At 69.0% G+C, this 19,939-nt stretch overlaps 4 protein-coding genes across 4 annotated transcripts; 3 read left to right on the top strand and 1 right to left on the bottom strand.

Annotated features, from left to right (window-relative positions):
- Positions 1–427: 427 nt before the first annotated feature.
- Positions 428–2,776, top strand: SERPING1 (serpin family G member 1; the record flags this gene model as incomplete). The annotated part of the gene is made up of 7 exons (XM_084287257.1): positions 428–496; positions 575–1,067; positions 1,154–1,291; positions 1,373–1,576; positions 1,707–1,849; positions 1,941–2,160; positions 2,280–2,776. 7 exons carry the CDS (start codon positions 428–430, stop codon positions 2,528–2,530), a joined length of 1,518 nt encoding a protein of 505 aa, XP_084143383.1. The 3' UTR covers positions 2,531–2,776.
- Positions 2,777–3,393: 617 nt separating this feature from the next.
- On the bottom strand, positions 3,394–5,294 carry YPEL4 (yippee like 4; the record flags this gene model as incomplete). Its single annotated transcript, XM_084287256.1, has 5 exons — positions 3,394–3,483; positions 3,575–3,683; positions 3,789–3,832; positions 4,098–4,392; positions 5,239–5,294. 5 exons carry the CDS (start codon positions 5,292–5,294, stop codon positions 3,394–3,396), a joined length of 594 nt encoding a protein of 197 aa, XP_084143382.1.
- Positions 5,295–5,402: 108 nt separating this feature from the next.
- CLP1 (cleavage factor polyribonucleotide kinase subunit 1) lies at positions 5,403–7,686 on the top strand. The gene is made up of 2 exons (XM_084287335.1): positions 5,403–6,075; positions 6,956–7,686. Exons 1-2 carry the CDS (start codon positions 5,470–5,472, stop codon positions 7,625–7,627), a joined length of 1,278 nt encoding a protein of 425 aa, XP_084143461.1. The 5' UTR covers positions 5,403–5,469; the 3' UTR covers positions 7,628–7,686.
- Positions 7,687–8,277: 591 nt separating this feature from the next.
- On the top strand, positions 8,278–19,897 carry ZDHHC5 (zDHHC palmitoyltransferase 5). Its single transcript, XM_084287296.1, has 12 exons — positions 8,278–8,355; positions 11,270–12,357; positions 14,512–14,633; positions 15,007–15,164; positions 15,275–15,444; positions 15,546–15,648; positions 15,813–15,904; positions 15,987–16,119; positions 16,492–16,615; positions 17,321–17,433; positions 17,544–18,406; positions 18,502–19,897. The coding sequence occupies exons 2-12, from the start codon at positions 12,254–12,256 to the stop codon at positions 18,665–18,667; spliced, it is 2,148 nt and encodes a 715-aa protein (XP_084143422.1). The 5' UTR covers positions 8,278–8,355; positions 11,270–12,253; the 3' UTR covers positions 18,668–19,897.
- The last annotated feature ends 42 nt before the right edge of the window (positions 19,898–19,939 follow it).

Here is a 19,939-nt window from a genome sequence, read left to right as displayed (position 1 = left end):
TACCCCAGCTCCCAGTGGGTGCCCCCTGATGGGGGCAGCTCCTCCAGCCGCTGTGGGGTGGGCCGGGCGATGTGGGGTCGGCACCTCTGACCGCGGGTGCCCCCGCCAAGCCCGGCCCTCAGCCCCCCCTGCACCCTCCCTCCGCCGGGGCTGATTTACGGGAAGCCTCCCCGGCCTCCCGCCCTCCTTAATCTTTAACCACGCGGGGCTGCGGCTGGCCAGTTCCCCCCAGCGCCCGGCCGGACACTCGGGGAGCACCCCGCCGGCACCCAGGTGGGACGGGGGCGGCCTCCTCCGTCGCCCAGGGCTGCTGGGGGATGTTGGGCAGGGGGCTCGGGGGGGTTGGGGTACACGGTTTGTGGGTACGGGGGCTGGAGTGGGGGCGTCGGGTGCCCTTCGGAGCCGTGACCAGTGCTTGCCCACCAGGATGGCCACCGCGAGGTTCTGCCTGCCCCTGCTGTGGGTGGTGGCCGCAGCCTCTGCCGCTGTCACCCCGGTAAGTGTGGCCCAGGGACGTGGGCTCCCCACCCCCGGGTGCCCCCCTGCCCGCCCTCACCGGGGTCCCCATGCCCAGGTCCCCACGCCGGAGGCTTCTCCCAGCACGCTGAGCCTGGGCACCCCGCAGCCGGCACAGACGGCGTCCCCACGTCCCACCCCAACCCCTCTGGGGGACGTGGGGACGCCGTCCCCGCCTGCACCCAGCCCCGAGGAGGAGCCCACCCTGGACGTCACCCTCGAGAGCAAGGAGCCCCTGGACACCCAGGAGCCAGGGCCAGCACCCGAGGAGCCCAGGACCACCGCCAGCGGGAGCACAGCAGGAGCAGCCCCCGGGACCACCGAGGATCCCTTCGGCACCCTGAGCACAAGCACCCCGCCGTGCCCCGGCGACGAGGACCCCCCCGAGGCCTGCGGGGCACCCACAGGGGCGCAGAGGGCGGCGGTGGCCGAGGCCCTGGGCACCTTCGCCGTGCGTTTCTACCGGCACATGGCGGAGGCGGCCGAGCCCGGCGCCAACCTGCTCTTCTCCCCCCTCAACGTGGCCCTGGGGCTGTCGCACCTCCTGCTGGGTGAGGGGCTCCGTGGGCACCGCCACTCAGCCTGGCACCCGTGGGTGCCGCTGTGGGTGCCCGCTGAGCCTCGCTGTCGCCTGCAGGTGCTCGGGGTGAGACCCAGGAGCGCTTGGCCGCCGTCCTGGGCTACCCACCGGGGTCGGAGTGCGTGCACGGAGCCCTGCAGCAGCTGGCCACCGTGCCCGGGCTGCTGGCCGCCTCGCAGATCTTCCACCACCCAGGTGAGCCGGGTGCCAGCGGGGGGGGGGCGGCAAGGATGGGGGCAAACGCAGAGCCTCCTGACGTGCCCCTCCGCTGCGCAGCCCTGTCCCTGCGGCCCCGCTTCCTGAACGAGTCGCTGCGCTTCTACGAGGCCCTGCCGCGGGAGCTGAGCGGCAACGAGAGCCTGGACCTGCAGCGCATCAACGCCTGGGTGCGCCAGGCCACCCGCGGCCGCCTGCCCCAGCTGCTGGCACAGCTGCCCCCCGAGCCGCGCCTGGTGCTGCTCAGCGCCGTGCACTTCCAGGGTATGCTGCTGCCGCCCGGCATCCACCCGGGATCTGCTCTTTGGGTTCTGAGGGTGCTCGCGTGGTCGTTGCCCTGCTGGGACCCCCCGTCCCCACGACGCCCTGTCCCCACGGTCCCGTGTCCCCGCAGCCCGCTGGCAGACACCGTTCAAGGCCAAGCAGACGATGCCGCTGCCCTTCCTGCGCCACGGCCTCCCGCCCGTGTCCGTGCCCACCATGACCAGCAAGAAGTACCCCGTGGCCTCCTTCACCGACTCCCGCCTGCAGGTCCAGGTACCCACCCCCCCCCCAGACATCAAGCCCACAGGATTTGGGGTGGGATGTCCCCAACATCCCCGCGGTGACCCGAGGCTCCGTCCCCCAGGTGGGGCGGCTGGAGCTGAGCGAGGGGCTGAGCCTGGTGGTGCTGGTGCCGCGGGGAGCCCCGGAGGCGCTGGGGGCCGTGGAGCGGGCGCTGGACCCCCCGACCTTCCTGGCGCTGCTGCGGAGGGCAGCCAGCACCCCGACACGCGCCATGGCCATCGCCCTGCCCCGCGTGCACCTCGACCTCGCGCTGGACGTGGTGGCCCTGGTCCACGACATGGGTAAGGCACCCCCCGTCACCTGACCCTATAACACCCGGGAGGGGTCCCCGATGTCCCCCACGCCCCCAAACGTCCCCCTCCCCGTGTCCCCATGTCCGTGCTGAGGCCGGGTGCCGCAGACTACGGGCTGTTCCTGGATGCGGAGCTGTGCGGGCTGGCGCGGGGCCCGGCGGTGGCGGTGGACGCGGCGCAGCACCGGGCCGTGCTGGCGCTGGACGAGGCCGGCGTGGAGGCGGCGGGGGCCATGGCCACCTCAGTGGCCCGCACAGCCCTGCTGCTGGAGGCGCTGCAGCCCTTCCTCTTCGTCGTCTGGGACCACGCCGGCGAAGTCCCCCTCTTCATGGGGCGCCTCAGCGACCCCCAGCCCTGATGCCTGCCCCATGGGGGGCATGGTCCCCTCCTTCCTCCCCTCCTCTCCCTCTCCTTGCTTCTCGTCTCCCTCCTTTCATCCCTCTTTCCCCCTTCCCTTCCCATCCGTCCCTTTTTCCTCCCTCCTTCCCTCCATCCTTCCCCCTTTCCTCCTCTCCTGCCTCCTTTTCTCTCCTCCCCTTCCCTCCCTCCTTCCCTTGTCCCTCCCTCTCTCCCTGCTTTCACCTCCCCTCCTCCCATCCCATCCCATCCCATCCCATCCCATCCCATCCCATCCCATCCCATCCCATCCCATCCCATCCCATCCCATCCCACCCCACCCCACCCCACCCCACCCCACTCATCCCATTTTCCCCCTTCCCATCCCTCCCTCTCCTCCTCTCCCCCAAACCCCCAGCCCCCTGGGGTGCTGCAGAGCCCCCAGCCCCCAGTCACCCCATCAGCTCCGGGCCTGGGGCCCCAATAAATGCTCTGCCCCCCTGCACGGCTCCTGTTGGAGGGCGGAAGGCAACGAGGGGGGGGTCTATTAGGCTATTTGGGGTGGCAATTTGGGGGCTATCACCACCAGCACGCCCCGGGGGAGCGCTGGGCACGTGCCAAGTGTCCCTCAGGAGGGCCGGGGCTAAGCGAGGGGGGAGCAGCAGTGCCGGGGGGTGACACCTGGCACCTTCCTATAAAAAAAAAAGCTTTTATTCCCCTAAAAAAGCTGCCCGCAGCCTCCCCCCGTGCTGGTGATGGGCCCTGTGATGCCCCGGCAGGGTGCCCCCACCACAGGGCACCGGGAAGGTGCGGAGTTGTGGGGTGGGGGGGACACCGCGCTGCCACCCCGACAGCGGGGTGCCGCGGGGTGCCCTCAGCGTGCCGTCAGTCCCAGCCGTTCTCCTTCACCATGTGCGACGTCTCGATGATGAACTTCCCCTCCTTGTACTTCTGGCTGCTCTCGAAGGCCTGCTCCTGGGGGGAGGGCAGCCTGAGACACCCCCCCCCACCCCCATATAGCCCAGGATTTGGGATTTAGGGGTGCCGGGGGTGCGGGCCAACTCACGTATTTCCAGCCCAGGGTGGTTTTGCAGCTCTCGCAGAAGATGTCGGCCACCGAGTGCAGCCCGGTGAGCAGCAGGCGCTGCTCAGCCGGCCCGCAGCCCACGTTAACCCTGCGCAAAGCCGGGAGCCGTGGGCATGCCGGGGGTGTCCCCGTCCCCCTCCCCGATGTCCCCTGAGCCCCTCGGGGCAAGTACCCCGGTGCCCGCGGTACTCACACGGAGTTGAAGAGGTAGGCACGGCCATGGCTGCCCTGGAAGGACTGCAGGGACACCAGTCACCAGCGGGGACACCCCCGGCCCCACCGCGTCCCCCGGGGGCACCGCCACGGGGGGGGGTACGGCGACCCCCCTGCCACCCCCGGGACCCCACGCGGGGATGCTCACCGCCCTGGGGACCCCACAAAATGGATGCCCGGCACCACAGGGACCAGCCCCCCCCCCCTCCAGGGGAGGATGCTCGCCACCCCAGGACCCCATGGGGACACTCGGGGGGGACGGGACAGGGACGCAGCGCGGGGGGGGCACCTTGGAGATGAGCTCCTCGTGGCGGGCCAGGTGTGCCCGGCAGTGGACGCAGCTGTAGGTGCGGTGTGAGCGGGGCAGGTAGCTGTGGAAGGTCCTGGGGGGCAGGCAGGTGGTGGGGGGCAGGTGGCGGCGGGCTGGCGGCGGTGGCACCGAGGGTGGCAGGGCCCCGGGGGGCCGGGGGGGCGCGGGGGGCACCGTGCACCCCCCGCACAGCCGCTGGCAGGGGAAGCAGCGCAGCAGGGTGCTGAGAGCCGTCTTTCCTCCCGCTCCGGGGCCCCCCCAAGGGGAGAAGGGGCTGGAAATGGGGGGGGCGACCTGAAAAGGGGGAAAAAAGTGAGGGGGGGCAGCGCTGGGCCCCCCCCCACGGGGTGTGCGGGGGGGGGGCAGTCCCCGGTGTGTCCCCCTTGGGGATATGGGGGGGGGGTAGGGGGATAAGGGGGTGTAGGGGGGTTTTGGGGGGTTTTGGGGGGGTCTGAGGGGGTCCAAGGGGGTGCAGGGGGGCCGGTGCCGTGCTCACCGCCTGCCGCTGTCCCCGCTGTCCCCGCTGTCCCCGGTGTCGCCGTCCCCGGTGCCGGCACCGGGCGGGAGGAGGGGGGTGGGGATGGAGGGGGGTGGGGGTGGGGGTGGGGGGGGCACCGCACGCCCGGGGACTGCATCACGGCACCGTGACTCATCCCCCCCCCGCGTGACGTCACTGTGACGTCACCGCCGTGCTGGCACTGCTGTGATGTCACCACCATGATGTCACCACCATGACGTCACCCCTGAGGGGTATGCTGCAGAGACAGGGTTGTGCGTGTCACCTCGGGGTCTCCTCCCCCTTCTCGGGGTCCCTCCTCCCCCAGCCTCCACTCCCCGCAGAGGGCCCCCCGGGGAGGGGCATGTAAATGAGATGCAAATGAGTTTGGTGCAGGGAGGGGAGGGCTGTGCGCGAGTGGTGTGCAAACACAGTGTGAATGGAGCCGGGGGGGAGCACACGGTGATAGATAGCCCCTATCAGGGCTACAGACCCCCGGTGTGGGGGCTGTATGCAAATGAGATGCTAATTAACCGTGGGGGCAGCGCCCGGACTACAACACCCAGAATGCCCCGCGCGGCTGCCATGGCAACTGCGCCTCCCGGCGGGCTGTAGTGACCTCACTTCCGGCGCGGCGCGCGGCCCTTCAGGGCGCCGGTAGGCGGGAGGGGGGGCGCCATGTTGGGGGGGGCCGGGACCCCGAGCCGGGAGGGGGCACCCAGAGGGGCCCGGGGGGGCTGAGGGGGGCTCGGAGGGGCTGAGAAGGGACCGGGGGAGCCGAGGGGGCCCGGGGGGAGCAGAAGCGGGCGAGGGGCGAGGCCCCGGCGCTGCAGCCCCCTCAGGGCCGGCGCCAAGATGGCGGAGGAGGGCGGCGAGGAGAAGAAGCAGGTGGCCAAGTTCGAGCTGGAGCGCGAGACCGAGCTGCGCTTCGAGGTGGAGGCCTCGCAGACGGTGCAGATGGAGCTGCTGACCGGCATGGCCGAGGTGTTCGGCACCGAGCTGACCCGCAACAAGAAGTTCACCTTCGACGCCGGCGCCAAGGTGGCCGTCTTCACCTGGCACGGCTGCAGCGTGCAGCTGAGCGGGCGCACCGAGGTGGCCTACGTGTCCAAGGACACCCCCATGCTGCTCTACCTCAACACGCACACGGCCCTGGAGCAGATGCGCCGGCAGGCGGAGCGCGAGGACGAGCGGGGGCCCCGCGTCATGGTGGTGGGCCCCACCGACGTGGGCAAGTCCACCGTGTGCCGCCTGCTGCTCAACTACGCCGTGCGCCTGGGCCGCAGGCCCACCTTCGTGGAGCTGGACGTGGGCCAGGGCTCCGTCTCCATCCCCGGCACCATGGGCGCCCTCTACATCGAGCGGCCGGCGGACGTGGAGGAGGGGTTTTCGCTCCAGGCCCCGCTGGTCTACCACTTCGGCTCCACCACGCCGGGCACCAACATCAAGCTCTACAACAAGGTGAGCCCCGGGGATCTCGCCCTGCTGACAGCCCTGCCTGCAGCGGGGCAGGGGATCCCTGCCCGCCTCTGTGAGTCTGGGGTCACCCTGTTGGTTTTGGTACTGGGTAACACCGCGGCTGTGCTGGGATGAGCTGGGACATGGGGCTCAGCACGGGTGTCAGCTCGCAGAGAGGAGCTTGGCCCAGTCAGCTCTGCTAGGATTGAAGCTGCGCAGCTTCCTTTCCCTTCCCGCTGCCCCCAGCCAGGCTGTCTGCGAGCAGAGAGCCCCCGGGCAGAAAGAGATCCCACAAAAGCACATAGAAGCCGATTTGGACTCGCAGTGTCCTGCTGCACCTGCTGCTTGGTGACAGTTGGAGGCCCCTGTTTGGCCCGGAGCTGTCCTCAGCCCTGCTCTTGCCCCTGTCCCATCTGTGGGACACCAGGGAGCAGCTCTCCTGGTGTGGCTGAGCACCCTTAAGGTCTTGTAATGTGATTTAGGAACGGCTCCAGCACCGAGCCTGGCAGCTGACTGGGAGGATTTCCCCCCAGGGGGTTGCCCATGAGCCAGACATCGCTCCTGTGTCAGCAAATAAACCTGCCAAGCACATTTAGGGACGTTGCTGATGGTCAACGTGTCCCTAAGAACGGGACACAGCCTCGTGGCGTGGCCTCCTGCCCACCCCCATCAGAACTGACATGGTTTGGGTTGCACACCCTGAGAGCAGGTCCCAAAGGTGATGGTGAGAGGTTTTTGGGGGGTGAGTTTTGGGATGCTGAAGTCAAGGAGGTAATTTGGGGTGACGCGGTGAGGTGCGGGCTGGCTGTGGGGAGCGAGGGGGGGCAGGGGGAAGAGCCCAGCTCCCGTTGTGCCCCCAAAGCTCTCCCCGTCTGCCCCACAGATCACGTCCCGCCTGGCCGACGTCTTCAACCAGCGCTGCGAGGTGAACCGGCGCGCCTCGGTGAGCGGCTGCGTCATCAACACGTGCGGCTGGGTGAAGGGCTCGGGCTACCAGGCGCTGGTGCACGCCGCTTCCGCCTTCGAGGTGGACGTGGTGGTGGTGCTGGACCAGGAGCGCCTCTACAACGAGCTCAAGAGGGACCTGCCCCACTTCGTGCGCACCGTGCTGCTCCCCAAATCCGGCGGGGTGGTGGAGCGCTCCAAGGACTTCCGCCGCGAGTGCCGGGACGACCGCATCCGCGAGTACTTCTACGGCTTCCGGGGCTGCTTCTACCCGCACGCCTTCGACGTCAAGTTCTCCGACGTCAAGATCTACAAGGTGGGGGCGCCCACCATCCCGGACTCCTGCCTGCCGCTGGGGATGTCGCAGGAGGACAACCAGCTGAAGCTGGTGCCGGTGACGCCGGGCAGGGACATGGTGCACCACCTGCTGAGCGTCAGCATGGCCGACAGCGCCGACGACAACATCTCAGAGACCAGCGTGGCCGGCTTCATCGTGGTCACCGGCGTCGACCTGGAGCGCCAGGTCTTCACCGTGCTCTCGCCCGCGCCTCGCCCCCTGCCCAAGAACTTCCTCCTCATCATGGACATCCGCTTCATGGACCTCAAGTAGCGCCCCCGCCCCCTTTTCTCGCAGCCCCCTTTTTGTACCGCTTCTTATTAAAGCCCTGCCTCGGGCTCCTGCCTCCTGCTGCCTTCTGCCCCCGGCCGCGGGGAGGGCACCCGGGGGTGCTCAGGGCGAGCCCCCAGCCCCGGGACAACCGCCCAAATCCCCGCTGGGTGTGCCTGGGCACCCCCTTTCCCCTGTAGGGTTCCCGTGCCCCGGGGCTGAGCTTTGGGGTCCCGCCCCCGCCCCAATCCCGTGCCCGGGGCTCCCTCCGCACGTGGTACGTTCCCCCCCATTCCCACATGGTACGTCCCAACATGGCAAACTATGCGCATGCGCCGCTCTGCCCCCCGAAGCCACTCCCCATGCCCACACTGCCCTTCCATCCTCATCCCGCTCTGCGCATGCGCCGCTCTCCCCCCCGAAGCCACCCCCATGCGCACACCCCGCCCTTCCTTCCCTCCTCCCTCTCTGCGCATGCGCCGCACTCCCCCCGAAGCCACCCCATGCCCTCACTCCACCCCACCTTCCCTCCCTCTCCTCCCTGCGCATGCGCGCCCCCCCCGCCCCGCTCCTTCCAGGCGGTTCCCCGGGCGGCAGCCAATGAGCAGCGGCGGGCGGCGCGCAGCCCCAGTGCGCAGGCGCGGCCGTGACGTAGTGGCCGGGCCGCCGGAGCGCGGCGACGGTGTGGGCCCGGAGCGCTGCCCCGCCGCCGCCTGGGCCGCGCCGAGCCGGTGAGTGCCGGGGGGGGCCCGGGGCGGCCCTGACGGCCCCCGGCGGCACCGGGGCCGCCCCCATCACGCCCCAGCGCCCCCGGGTCCGCCCGCGGCGCCCCCCGGCCTCCCCTCCCCCCTCCCCGGGTCTCCCCGGGCCTCCCCAGCCCCTCCCCGGGCAGCCCCCGGTGCCCGGCCCCGGCTGTGCCCCCGCTCCTTCGAGCCTTCCCCCCCCCCTCCCGCCTCCGGTTCCGGCGGTTCGCTCCCCGGGAGGGGCTCCCGGTGCTGCCCGGCCCCTGCCCGTGTGCCGGGGGCGTTGCGGGGTGGTTACGGGGTGGTTGCGGGGCTGGGGGCGTTCGTTGGGGTGCTCGGGGGGGGGGTGCGGCACCCCCTGCAGCTCCCTCGCGTGCCCGGCCCAGGGGGCCGCTTCCTGCTGTGCCTGCCCTGCCTCCCGGCTGCCTCAGCACGGTTCCTGCACCCCTGCCGGGCCGGGATCCGTGCGGTCACACAGGGGTTGGGTGGGGAGGGCGCTGAGGATCGTGTGTGCCACCCCCTGCCGTGGCAGGGACCCTCCCGGCAGCCCAGGCTGCCCCAGCCCCGTCCCACCCGGCCTTGGGCACCTCCTCAGTGCCCTTTGATCGTCTCCGTGGCCTCCTTTGGGCTCGCCCCAACGGCACGACCGTGTCCGTGCTGCGGGTGTCGGGGGGCTGAGTTTTTGGAGAGCAGGAGGTGAGGCAGGGATCCGTGCGGCTTCCCTGGGCTGGGGGAGGCTCAGTCCCGGCCGGCTGGACGAGGTGGAGCAGCAAAACCTCCCCACAGGCGTGCTTCTGGCAGGTTGATTTTTGAGAAGCTGGCGTGTGAATTCGCAGGGCTTTGGTTCCCGTGGCCTGGTGGTGTGGCCAGAAGCTCGGCGCCTGCTCCTGGCCACACGCTGCTGCCCTGCCCGGGGAGGAACTGCTCCTTGCAGCGCGTTTCTGCGCTGTTCTCCGGCCCCGCTGACGTAATGGGCCGCGCTGGCAGGTGTTCAACCTGCCTTCTTGCTAAGCGGGGCCAGATTGTCGGCGTGAAGCCTGTTAATCCCAAATTACTGGCCCCGGGGAGCTGCTCGCGTCTCCCTGTGACGAGAGAAAAGCCCCGCGGAGCCTCCCCTTCATCTCGCTGCTTCAGGAGGGGGGGACTTGGCCACCCGACACTACAGAGCTGGGGTGCAAAACCCAGCTGTGGCCTCGTCTGGAGCGAAGCGAGGAGAGTCAGGCAACTCGGCGGCCTCCATTTAAGGCTGGGGAGGTGGCAAACGGGCGGAGCTGGCGTCACCGAGGGGCTGTGGAGCAAAAGGAGCGTGCTGGGGCTGGGTTTCAGCTCCTGGGCGCGGGTGGTGCAGACACGGCGGGCTGGGGATGGGGCAGAGCACACCCCGTTGTCCCGCCGCCCCGGGCTTGCGTCAGTGGGAAGGAATGGTTTGGCTGCCCGGCCCGCGGAGGCACGGCGGGGCAGGTTTGGGGCGGGCAGGTAGCTGGGAGCTGCTGCGTGCTTGGGAACATGGAGGGGAGCTCGTCAGCACGCTCCTCTCCATGGGTTGCTCCCAGCACGGCGAGGAGCTGTGGTGGAAACCCCAAAGGAGAAGGAAAAGGGAGTCCCCGGTGCCGCAGGAGCCCGTAAAGCCTGACTGGGAGGAGCAGGGAGGAGGGCAGGGCCCCAGAGGCGTGGGAAGGAGGGGCTGGAAGGGGCTGGGGACAGCAGCAGAGCACGGGTGTCCCTCAGGTGAGCGGGGTGCGGCTGGCCTCTGGGGCTGGGGAAGGGCGGAGAGATCGGGAGAGCCTGAAGGAGATGGGCTGTGGGGAGAGCGGGTGTGAGCGTGGTGGGTCAGCCTGGGGGGGTTCTGCGTGTGGCTGGCTTCTCCTGGGTGGGAACTTGGAAGTTTTGGGCAGTCCCATCTGGAGCCAGGGGTTGCACTCGGTGATCCTTGTGGGTCCTGTCCAGCTCAGGGCACTCTGGGCTCTGTTCCCTGCCTCCCTCTGTGGAGGGCTTGCTCCTGCATGGCCCCAGGCCGGGTTTTGCCGAGCTGTGGGGGAAGCAGAGCGCTGACAGCACGAGGAGCAGAGCTGCAGAGGTCCCTGCAGGAGGAACAGCCCCGAGCTGGGCTCTGCCAGGGTGTGTTGGGCTGCGAGGCGTGGCTGTGTTGTGGCACAGCACCGGGGCAGGCAGCCCTCACCTTGCATTCTCCTGCAGCCCCGAGAGGAGTTTCCAGGTGGAAGCAGTGTGGGAGCACCGCGCTCATGTTTCCAGAGCACCACCTGGGTTTCCGAAGCTGGGCTGGCTCTGTGCAGGGCCGCAGAGGGAGCGGCTCCCCCATTACTCAGCCCCAGTGCCCCGCCGCCGGGTTAATTGCGACGCCTGGGTGTCATTAAATGTGCCTCTAATTCTGCGCCGCGGCGCTCCCGACCCCCGCCAGCGTTGAGTCAGCGCCGCCCATTGCCCTGCCTGCCCCACAGGACAAAACTGGGGGAGCAGCAGGGGACGGGGCTGGGGGAGGAAGACGAGGAGCTGGGCTTTGGGGCGGCTCGCTGCCTCCCGCTCCCCTTTTGGGGCCGGTTTCTCCAGCAGCCGGGCCTCCTGCTGCCAGCGCAGGTCCCGCCAGTTCCTCCCCTGCTGGGGACACTGGTGGTGGCCCCGGGCATCCCCCGGGGGACAGGGGCCGGGATTGCCGGCCTCCTGCAGCCTCCGCCCTGCCATTAGGGCTGGGAGCCTTTGATTAGCCCCTTTCCCTCGGCGGTTCACAGCAGCAGGGCGAGCGGGTGGGAGGCAGCAGCCGGCCGCCAGCCTGGCTCTCCCCGTCCAGGTAGCGGCGTTCTCGCCCTCCCGGTGGGGTTCTGCGGGGTATTTCCACTCAAACACCTCGATTGCCTTGCTGATTTATTTCCCTTCTCTTTTCCAGGTGACGCCCGACGCCCAATTTTAATGGTTTTATGCATTTTTTTTAAACGTATGGATTAACGAGGAGCAGCTTCACCTCCTCTCCGAGATGGAGCCGGATGGAGCAGGCGCCGCTCAGGCCGCGGGCGAGGCAGAGCCGTGCAGCACCCTCCTCACCTCCAGCACCCTGCGGGGCTTGTGAGAGCCCTCCCTGACAGCTCTGCCCAGGAACTGGCCCCAGATGGTCTCCGCGGGGCAGATTTGATGAAATTCCCCTCGGTTTGCAGCAGCCGGGTGGAAACGAAGCCTGCTGGGAGGCCGGAGGGCCGGGAGGAGGAAGGAACGAGAAGGAAGAGGGTGAAACCGCGCTCCACGGGGCCTTCCCCTGCAGCCCCCCTCGCGCAGAAAGGATTTACAGCTCAGCCTCGCACCAGCTGTTCCTCGGCTTTGCCTGGCTGGGGAGAAATAAATAAAATTAAACGGCCACCGCCGGGCAGCCGGCCCCGCAGCCCGCAGGAATCAGGGAGAGTGCTGCTGTGACCGGCGAGGGGGAGGAGGAGGAGGAGGCCAAGCAGGTCGCTGGGGAGACGTCCCCGTCCCCCTCCTCCCTGCGCCCACCGAGGGGCTGCGGGGCTGGGAGGGCGGCGCAGCTCCTGACGGGGCTTTGTGCTGCCAGCTCCTCGCCTCCACGCCGGCACGGCCACGTGGGGACCTTTTCGGAGGCCGGTGCCTGACCTAGGGGCTCTCAGCCTGACGGCTGGGTGAAACCCAGACCCGCTTCTCAGCTCGGAGTTGTGAATTTTGGGTTCTGGACTCTCGCGGGGCTCCTCGGGGCTGTCCAGAGGCCGCAGCGGACTTCTCCCGGCCTCCTGCTGGGGCCGGAGCTCGCTCGGGGAGGCCGGGCAGCGCCTCGGCCCCTTCCTCCTCCCCTCCCCTTCTCACCTGGCTCTGACTCCAGCTGGGCCTGGGCTATGCTGCAGGGCGGATTCCCCAGCAGAGCTCCACCATGCCAGCAGCGTCCGCAAAGAGGTTCAAACCCAGCAAGTACGTCCCGGTCTCGGCCGCTGCCATCTTCCTAGTGGGAGCCACCACCCTCTTCTTCGCCTTCACGTGAGTCCTCCTGCTTTTCGGGGCCCCCGTGGGGTGGTGGCAGCGGGAGCAGCAGGGCAGGGCGGCTGGAATCGCAGGCCAGCGGGCGCGGGGTAACCTGCTCGGGAGCACCTCGGGGAGCTGGGGCACTTTCACACGAGTTTCACTGGGGCTGGCTCGGCCAGGGAGGGAGGGAGGTGGAACCGCCGGGGCAGTTTGTCCGGCCCTGCCCCTCCTACGGGGAGAGGGCCCTGCTCCTTGTGGCCGAGGAGCCAGCAGCAGCACGGGCAGGGGCTGTTTTTGGGGCTGCAGGGAGGTGTTTTTGGGGTTGCAGGGGGGGATCCGTGCCCGCGGAGGGGAGGAGGAGCCGTGCTGGGAGAGGAGGAGGTGTGGGGCTGCGGGCGTGCCGCGGCGCTGCCTTGCCCCCAGCGCTCTCATGTGCTGCCATCGACAAGTCCCGGCACAGCCGGGCAGGCTGCGCGCCACAGCTCGGGGAGCAGACCCGCCGAGCTCCCCGGGACCTGCGTGGCTGCAGCGGGGAGCAGCCTTCCTCCTCCTCCTCCTCCCTGTTAGGGGCTGTGGGTTTTGGGTACGGTCTGGGTAACGTGGAGTCCCTGTGCCCCATGGGGTTTGGTGCCTCCTGTGGGACCCGTCCCCAGGCTGGAGCCTCCTCCCCAGCTGTTTTGGGCTCGGGCTGATCCCATAAGCCGTGCAGGTCCCTGTGTCCCGTTCCCCCCCTCCTCCCCGAGGTGCCAGCCGGGCAGGGTTTAAAGTCCCCTGGGCGCAGCAGGGCCCCTGGCAGCTCTCCCAGCCGCTCGGGTCTCGCCGTGCCTGATAAGGCCGGGGGTTTGGGGCCGCCCCAAAGGGCAACGCCAGCCCCTGCAATCAGCGCTCCTTCCCCGGGGCCAGGGGTCAGAGGGTGGCACCGGGCTCCTCCCGGGAGGCTCAGTCCCTCCGTGCCCCCACGCTGGCTGCCCGGCCACCCCCAGATGGTGGCAGGGGGGCTCCTCCTCGTGCTGGCCCCGTCTGTGTCCCTGCTGGGGTCCTTTTGGGGCTCTGGCCAGCCCATTTGGCTCGGCCCCGCTGTCAGCGTTCCTGCTGGCAGTGACTAACACGGTGATGGGGCTTAATGGTGGCCCTGGCTGCCCTCCGTTCCTTTCAAGCCAAGATTTTGGGTTTGGACGCGGCTTTCCTAGAGAGAGGGGCTCCTGGAAGGGCTTCCCCACCTTCTGCCTCCCCTCCGAGCGGGGCTGGGAGCCTCCCGTGGAGTTGGGTGCAGGGACAGGGAGCTCGGCCCTGCCCTTCCCCGGGGCAAAGTCCCCCGAGGAGGAGGCGCCGTGCCCTCAGCCCCATCCACGCGAGGAGTGGGGTTGGAAAAAAACCCCGAGGGCAACCCCGGCTGTCCTGCGGGGCGGCTCAGCTCCCGTGGGGCCGAAGCCCTGCGTGCAGCCACCTCTCCTCCCCCTCCTCCTCCTCCTCCTCCTCCTCCTGCTCGGCGCCCTGCCCCGCCGGGCTGGCAGCACCCGCCGGGCGGCCTCGGGAGGCAGAGCCGGCACGGCCGGTGCGGCACGGGGCTGCCGGGGAGCCGCTCCCAGCCCCGCAGAGCTCCCGGGGAAACGCCGGGGCGATGCCGCCGCAGATAGGTGCGGCTGGGGAGGCAGCGCCCGGGGGAGAGGCGCCCTCCTCCCTCCCCAGCTCCCCGCGGGGAAAGCTGTCACCCTCTGCTTCGTGGCGGAGGCGTCGCAGTGTCGAGACCCCACGGACTGCTCGTCCCAGAGGGTGTCAGAGGGCTGTGGAGGACCCCACGGCGCTTCGTGCGCTGCCCCCTCCGCTCTCGCTGCCTAAATCCATCCGAGTTGGGTGCTGCGAGGGAAAGAGAGGGACAGATGCTGCCCTAGATCCGGGGGATTAAACTCCCCGCGGCAAAGCAGATTAGGGAATTACTCTGGCGCCTCCGTGGGGGAAGCCCGCTGCCCCGAGCCTGCACCCAGCGGGGCCGGGTGGGCGCTGGCAGCTCCCTCGCCCCGCTCCCAGCCCCGCGCAGGAGCACCGAGGCTGCTCGGGAAATGGTTTTGGGGGGTGGGGAAGAACCAAGCTGCCCGGCTCCCCCAGGCCTCCTCCCGCTGCGGTGCTGCACGGCCCCGGGCCGGGTGTCTCAGAGCTGTGTCCCCGCAGGTGCCCGTGGCTCAGCCTCTACGTGTCCCCGGTCATTCCTGTCTACAATGCCGTCGTCTTCCTCTTCGTGCTGGCCAACTTCAGCATGGCCACCTTCATGGACCCAGGCATCTTCCCCCGAGGTGAGCGCGGCTCTCGGCGGGGATCACCTGGGGCAGGGCCAGTTCCTTCCCGGGGGGGGAAAGAGGCTTACGGGGCGGGACAGGGGTCGGGGAAAGCCGCCCGGCCGGGACCAGGTGGCGGCACGCTGCGGGAAGGTCGCGCTGGGTTCGTGGCCCAGCTGGTGGGATCAAGTGGTGAAAGTCGCCTAAATCCCGGCCCCTTGTGGGCTCGGGGAGCTCCTCCCTCCTCTGTCTGCGCTCAGCAGTCCCGTGGCAGTGAGCTGGGCTCGGTGTGGGGGCAGAGCAGGGTTTTGTCTGCTCAGGAGGGCGGCGGGGCCGTGGTGTCGGGCGCCCCGTGCCCTGATGCGTGGCCGTGCCGGCGTTTCCCTGCCAGCTGAAGAAGACGAGGACAAGGAGGACGACTTCCGAGCTCCGCTCTACAAGACGGTGGAAATCAAGGGCATCCAGGTGCGCATGAAGTGGTGCGCCACCTGCCGCTTCTACCGCCCGCCGCGCTGCTCCCACTGCAGCGTCTGTGACAACTGCGTGGAGGTGAGACACCGCCGGGGCCTCTTCCCCGTGAGCCCTCAGCCCTAAAACCCCGCGTGTGGGTACGAGGGGCTGCGGCCAGGCCCCTCACTGTGTCTCCTCCCCGCCCCCAGGAGTTCGACCACCACTGCCCCTGGGTGAACAACTGCATCGGGCGCCGCAACTACCGCTACTTCTTCCTCTTCCTGCTCTCGCTCACCACGCACATCATGGGCGTCTTCGGCTTCGGCCTGCTCTACGTCCTCTACCAGGTGGAGCTCTCCGGCGTCCGCATGGCCATCACGTATCCTTCAGGGTGGTTTTTTTGGGGCAGGGCGTTGGTGGGGCCGGGGATGGCACGGGGCAGAGCAGGGCTGCGGCTCTTCCTTAGCGTCGCGCTGGCAGCATGGCCGTGATGTGCGTGGCCAGCTTGTTCTTCATCCCCGTCGCCGGCCTTACCGGCTTCCACGTGGTGCTGGTGGCGAGGGGCCGCACCACCAACGAGCAGGTACGTGTGTGCCGGGTGCTGCGGGGCGCTCAGCTCCTCCCAAAACGCCTCCGGGTACCTTGGGGGGCGAGGCAGACGTGGGCAGGGTGGGTTGAGGCACGGGAAGGCACCGGGGGCGTCCCGCAGCCGCTGCCCGTCCCCGCACCGTGCCCCTCGTCCCGCAGGTGACGGGCAAGTTCCGCGGCGGCGTCAACCCCTTCACCAACGGTTGCTGTAAGAACGTCAGCCGGGTCCTGTGCAGCTCCCCAGCCCCCAGGTAAGCGCGGCGCGGCGTGGCGATGCCCGGGGACACCGAGCCGCCCCCAGCTGCAGCCCCTCACCTTCTCCGCCCTCGCCAGGTACCTCGGGCGGCCGAGGGCCGAGCAGACGGTGCTGGTGAGGCCCCCCTTCCTGCGGCCCGACGTGTCGGACGGCCAGATCACCGTCAAGATCATGGACAACGGTATCCAGACAGAGCTGAAGAGGACGAAGGTGAGGAAAGTGTTGGGGTCGGCACTCCCTGCCGAGCCCAGGGGCGCGAGTCTGCGTGAGTACAGAACCGAGTGAGCCTCGTCATGCCCCGTGTCGCCCTCCGTGTCATCTCGTGCTGTGTCCCCATGGGGCAGGCACTGTGCCCGGCCCATGCGGCAGCGACCCCACAAGGCTTGGCACCCTCCATCGCCCTTCCCCGCCCCGTTGTCTGCCCCTGCAGCCCTTCAGAGGTCCCCCTTCCTCCGCACTTGCCAGCAGCCGGGACTGGATGGGCCCAGGGCCGCCGAGAGCCCACTCCTGCATGCTCCCTGCCTGCCAGGGGCACAGCGAGGGCCTCGGCTCCCCCTGACCGCCTCCGCTTTGTCTCTGCAGTCCAAAGGAAGCCTGGAGGTGACGGAGAGCCAGTCCGCTGACGCCGAGCCGCCACCCCCACCTAAGCCAGACCTCAGCCGCTACACGGGCCTGAGGACACACTTAACCCTGGCCACCACCGAGGGTAAGGAAGGCGAGCAGGGCCCCGGCCAGCCGCTGGGCCCGCCAGGAACAGGCTGCAGGGCAGGCCCGAAGCACGTCGGCACGCCGCACGGTGGGGCAGGACGTGCCCGCACCTCCGGGCTGGCGCTGGAAGAAGCCAGGGGGCTGCTCACAGCCGGCCCTGCTCCGTTGGAAGAGGGCAGGGACCGGGCTGAGATCACTCCTCGGCAGCGTGGCAGCTGGAGGGAGCTGCCGTGAGAGGCAGCAGAGGCAGGTCGGCAGGCACAGGAGCGCAGGCCTGGCTTGGTGGCAAGGAGCATGCTTGTTGCAGCCTGCACGGCTCGGGCTCGCTCTCCCCGCTCCCCTGAGCGCCACATCCAGCACTGCTCGGAGCCTGCAGCGTGGGCTGGCACGAGAGGAGGGGTGAGAGCGGGAGCTCGGACACGGCTGCGTCCCAGTCCCTCCGTGTGCTGCCGGCCCCGCTGACCTTCAGGTCTCGCCAGGGAAGTGCCCCGGTGCTGCGGGGACCCATTTTCCATTCCCCTCCATCTCAGCCCTCCCCGAGCACCTCCCCTCGACCATCCCTCTCACCTCCACCTCCGTGGTCTGTCTGCCGCAGGCTCAGAGCCGGTTCTGGGGGGAGGAGGGCGCCGGGCATCACTCCCTGCACAGCGCCTCGGGCAGCAGCCTCACCGCTGAGCCTCTCTCTCCCTTCCTCCCCCCGCAGACAGCGGCTTGCTAGGCAAGGACAGCCCCCCGACGCCCACCATGTACAAGTACCGGCCCGGCTACAGCAGCAGCAGCAGCTCGGCCGCCTTGCCCCACTCCACCAGCGCCAAGGTAAGGTCACAAGGGGATGTCCCAGCCCTGGCTGTGGCTTTCTGGGCAGGGGGGGCTCGGCAGGGAGTCGCTGCCTTCCCGGGGGTGACTGCGCTGCGTCCTTCCCCCAGCTGAGCCGGGTGAACAGCCTGAAGGAGCCCAACTCCATCTGCGACGGCGGCCGCAAGCCCAGCTACCGCTCGGAGCCCAGCCTGGAGCCCGAGAGCTTCCGCTCGCCCACCTTTGGCAAGAGCTTCCCCTTCGACCCGCTGTCCAGCGGCTCCCGCTCCTCCAGCCTCAAGTCGGCGCAGGGCACGGGCTTCGAGCTGGGCCACCTGCAGTCCATCCGCTCCGAGGGCACCACCTCCACCTCCTACAAGAGCCTGGCCAACCAGACACGCAACGGCAGCCTGTCCTACGACAGCCTGCTCACCCCCTCCGACAGCCCCGACTTCGAGTCGGTGCAGGCCGGCCCCGAGCCCGAGGCGCCAGTGGGCTACACCTCGCCCTTCCTCTCGGCACGCATCGCCCAGCAGAGGGAGAGCGACCTGCACGGCCGCTTCGCCGCCGCCACCGCCTCCCCCAAGCACGCGGCGCCCCGCGAGCCCTCGCCCGTGCGCTACGACAATCTGTCCCGCCACATCGTGGCCTCCATCCAGGAGCGCGAGAAGCTGCTGCAGCAGCCGGCGGCGGCGCCGGGCAGGGAGGACGATGCGGGGCCGGCGGACTCGGGCGGCGCCGCCCCCCGCGGCGGCTCCTCTTCTTCCTCGGACGATTGCAAGCGCTCGCCCCTGGGCAAGAACCCGCTCACCCGCCCGGCCCCTCCCCGCTTCGGCAAGCCCGAGCCCCCGCACGCGCTGCGGGCGCGCTCCCTCGGCTCCCCCGAGCAGCCCGCCGCCCCCCACCTGGGCAAATCCGTGTCTTACAGCAGCCAAAAAGCAGCGTCTCAGCCCGAGGCCGAGGAGGTGGCCTTGCAGCCCTTGCTGGCACCCAAGTGAGTACACACATCCCCAAATTCTCCCCAAATCCCCCAATTTTGTTATTTTTTTTGCCCTCCTGCTCACCCCCTGTCCCCGCTTCCCCCCGCAGGGACGAGGTGCAGCTGAGGCCGTCCTACAGCAAGTCCAACGGGCAGCCCAAGAGCTTGGGGCCGGCCGCCCCCGGCGCGGGGCCCGTGCCCCTCAGCAGCCCCACGCGCGGAGGCGTCAAGAAGGTGTCGGGCGTGGGGGGCACCACCTACGAGATCTCCGTATGAGGGGCACCCGGGGGCCTCCCCGCGGGCACGGACACACTGCAGCCCCCGGGGCCGAGGGGCGGAGGGGCTGGCGGCGCTTCCCTTCCTCGTTTTGGGTTTCTCCTCCCCGTTTTCCACCCCCTCCCCAGGACTCGGGTGCTGCCTGGCGCCCCAGCAGCGCCCCTCTTTCCTCCGAGGACCGCGGGGGGGCCCCCGTCCTGCGGCCCCCCCCGCCCGGGCCAGCCACTTGTGGGCCTTGTGCAATCACTCGCTCGCCTAGTGTGGTAGGAATGGATTGTTTTTAAAACCAGAATAACTTTTTTTTATTATTATTGTTACCGGATTCTATTTTTTTTCTCTTTCTGAGTTACCAGGTGTGTGTATATATAAATATCTATATATATAAATATAAATATTAAAAAAAAGAAAAAAAAGAAAAAGGAAGAAGCAGAAATTATATATCTGACCCGGAGAGAGGGAGGAACAGCCGGGGCTGCTGCCCACGCACAGGCCCTGCGGGCACCGGACGAGAAGGGGAAGGTGCCTGGGGGCAGCGCCCTGCCCTGCTGAGCTGGGTTGGAGGCTGTGGGGCCGCCTCCTTGCTCCATTTTTTGGGTTTTTGAGCCTCCTGCAGCCCCCGAGGGCACAGGGTGGGAGAAGGGGCGAGGCCCAGGTGCCCCGCACGCCTCCCGAACCCCCCCTCACACCCGCAGCAGGGCTGGGGGGCGCAGGGGGGTCTGGAGAGCTGCTCGTGGGCTCCAGCCGCTCTGCCCCCGTGGCTCCCGCTGGTTTTTATCCGTGTCCCTGGGGGCTGTGGCGGGCTTTCTGTTGTTAGTTCTTCCCCATGGGTGTAGGAGGGGTTCCTGGCTGTCACGCCGTTGGTTTTATTTCCACGTGGGGACGAGGGAGGCCGGCGGGGCGCCGCCCCCACAGCAATATTTTCTCATCACATGCCAAAAAAAAAACGAAAAACAAAATGCAGACGGGGAGCCCAGCACTCCCCAGCCCCTGCCTGGGGCCCGGGGCCCTTGACGCGTTACTTCACTCGTTCTCTACGGCAATATCTCTCCCGGGGCCTCCGCAGGGCCACGCCATTGTTGTTTTTTTTATTCTTATTAGCCATTTTAAAATGAGGAATAAAAGGATATTTAATGAGCCATCCCAGCAGGCATGCGTGTGCTTTATTTTAGTGTCCGGGGACGGAGGCTCCCCACAGGGGCTCCTGGTGTCCCTCCCTGCCTCAGCTCCCTCTCCGCAGGGGAGGGAAAGAAAAGGGGGCCAGGAGGGGGGCAC

The sequence above is a fragment of the Netta rufina genome (genome assembly GCF_964035555.1).
Source record: "Netta rufina genome assembly, chromosome: 5".
Classification (NCBI taxonomy): domain Eukaryota; kingdom Metazoa; phylum Chordata; class Aves; order Anseriformes; family Anatidae; genus Netta; species Netta rufina.
This window is presented reverse-complemented; position numbering and strand designations above follow the sequence as displayed.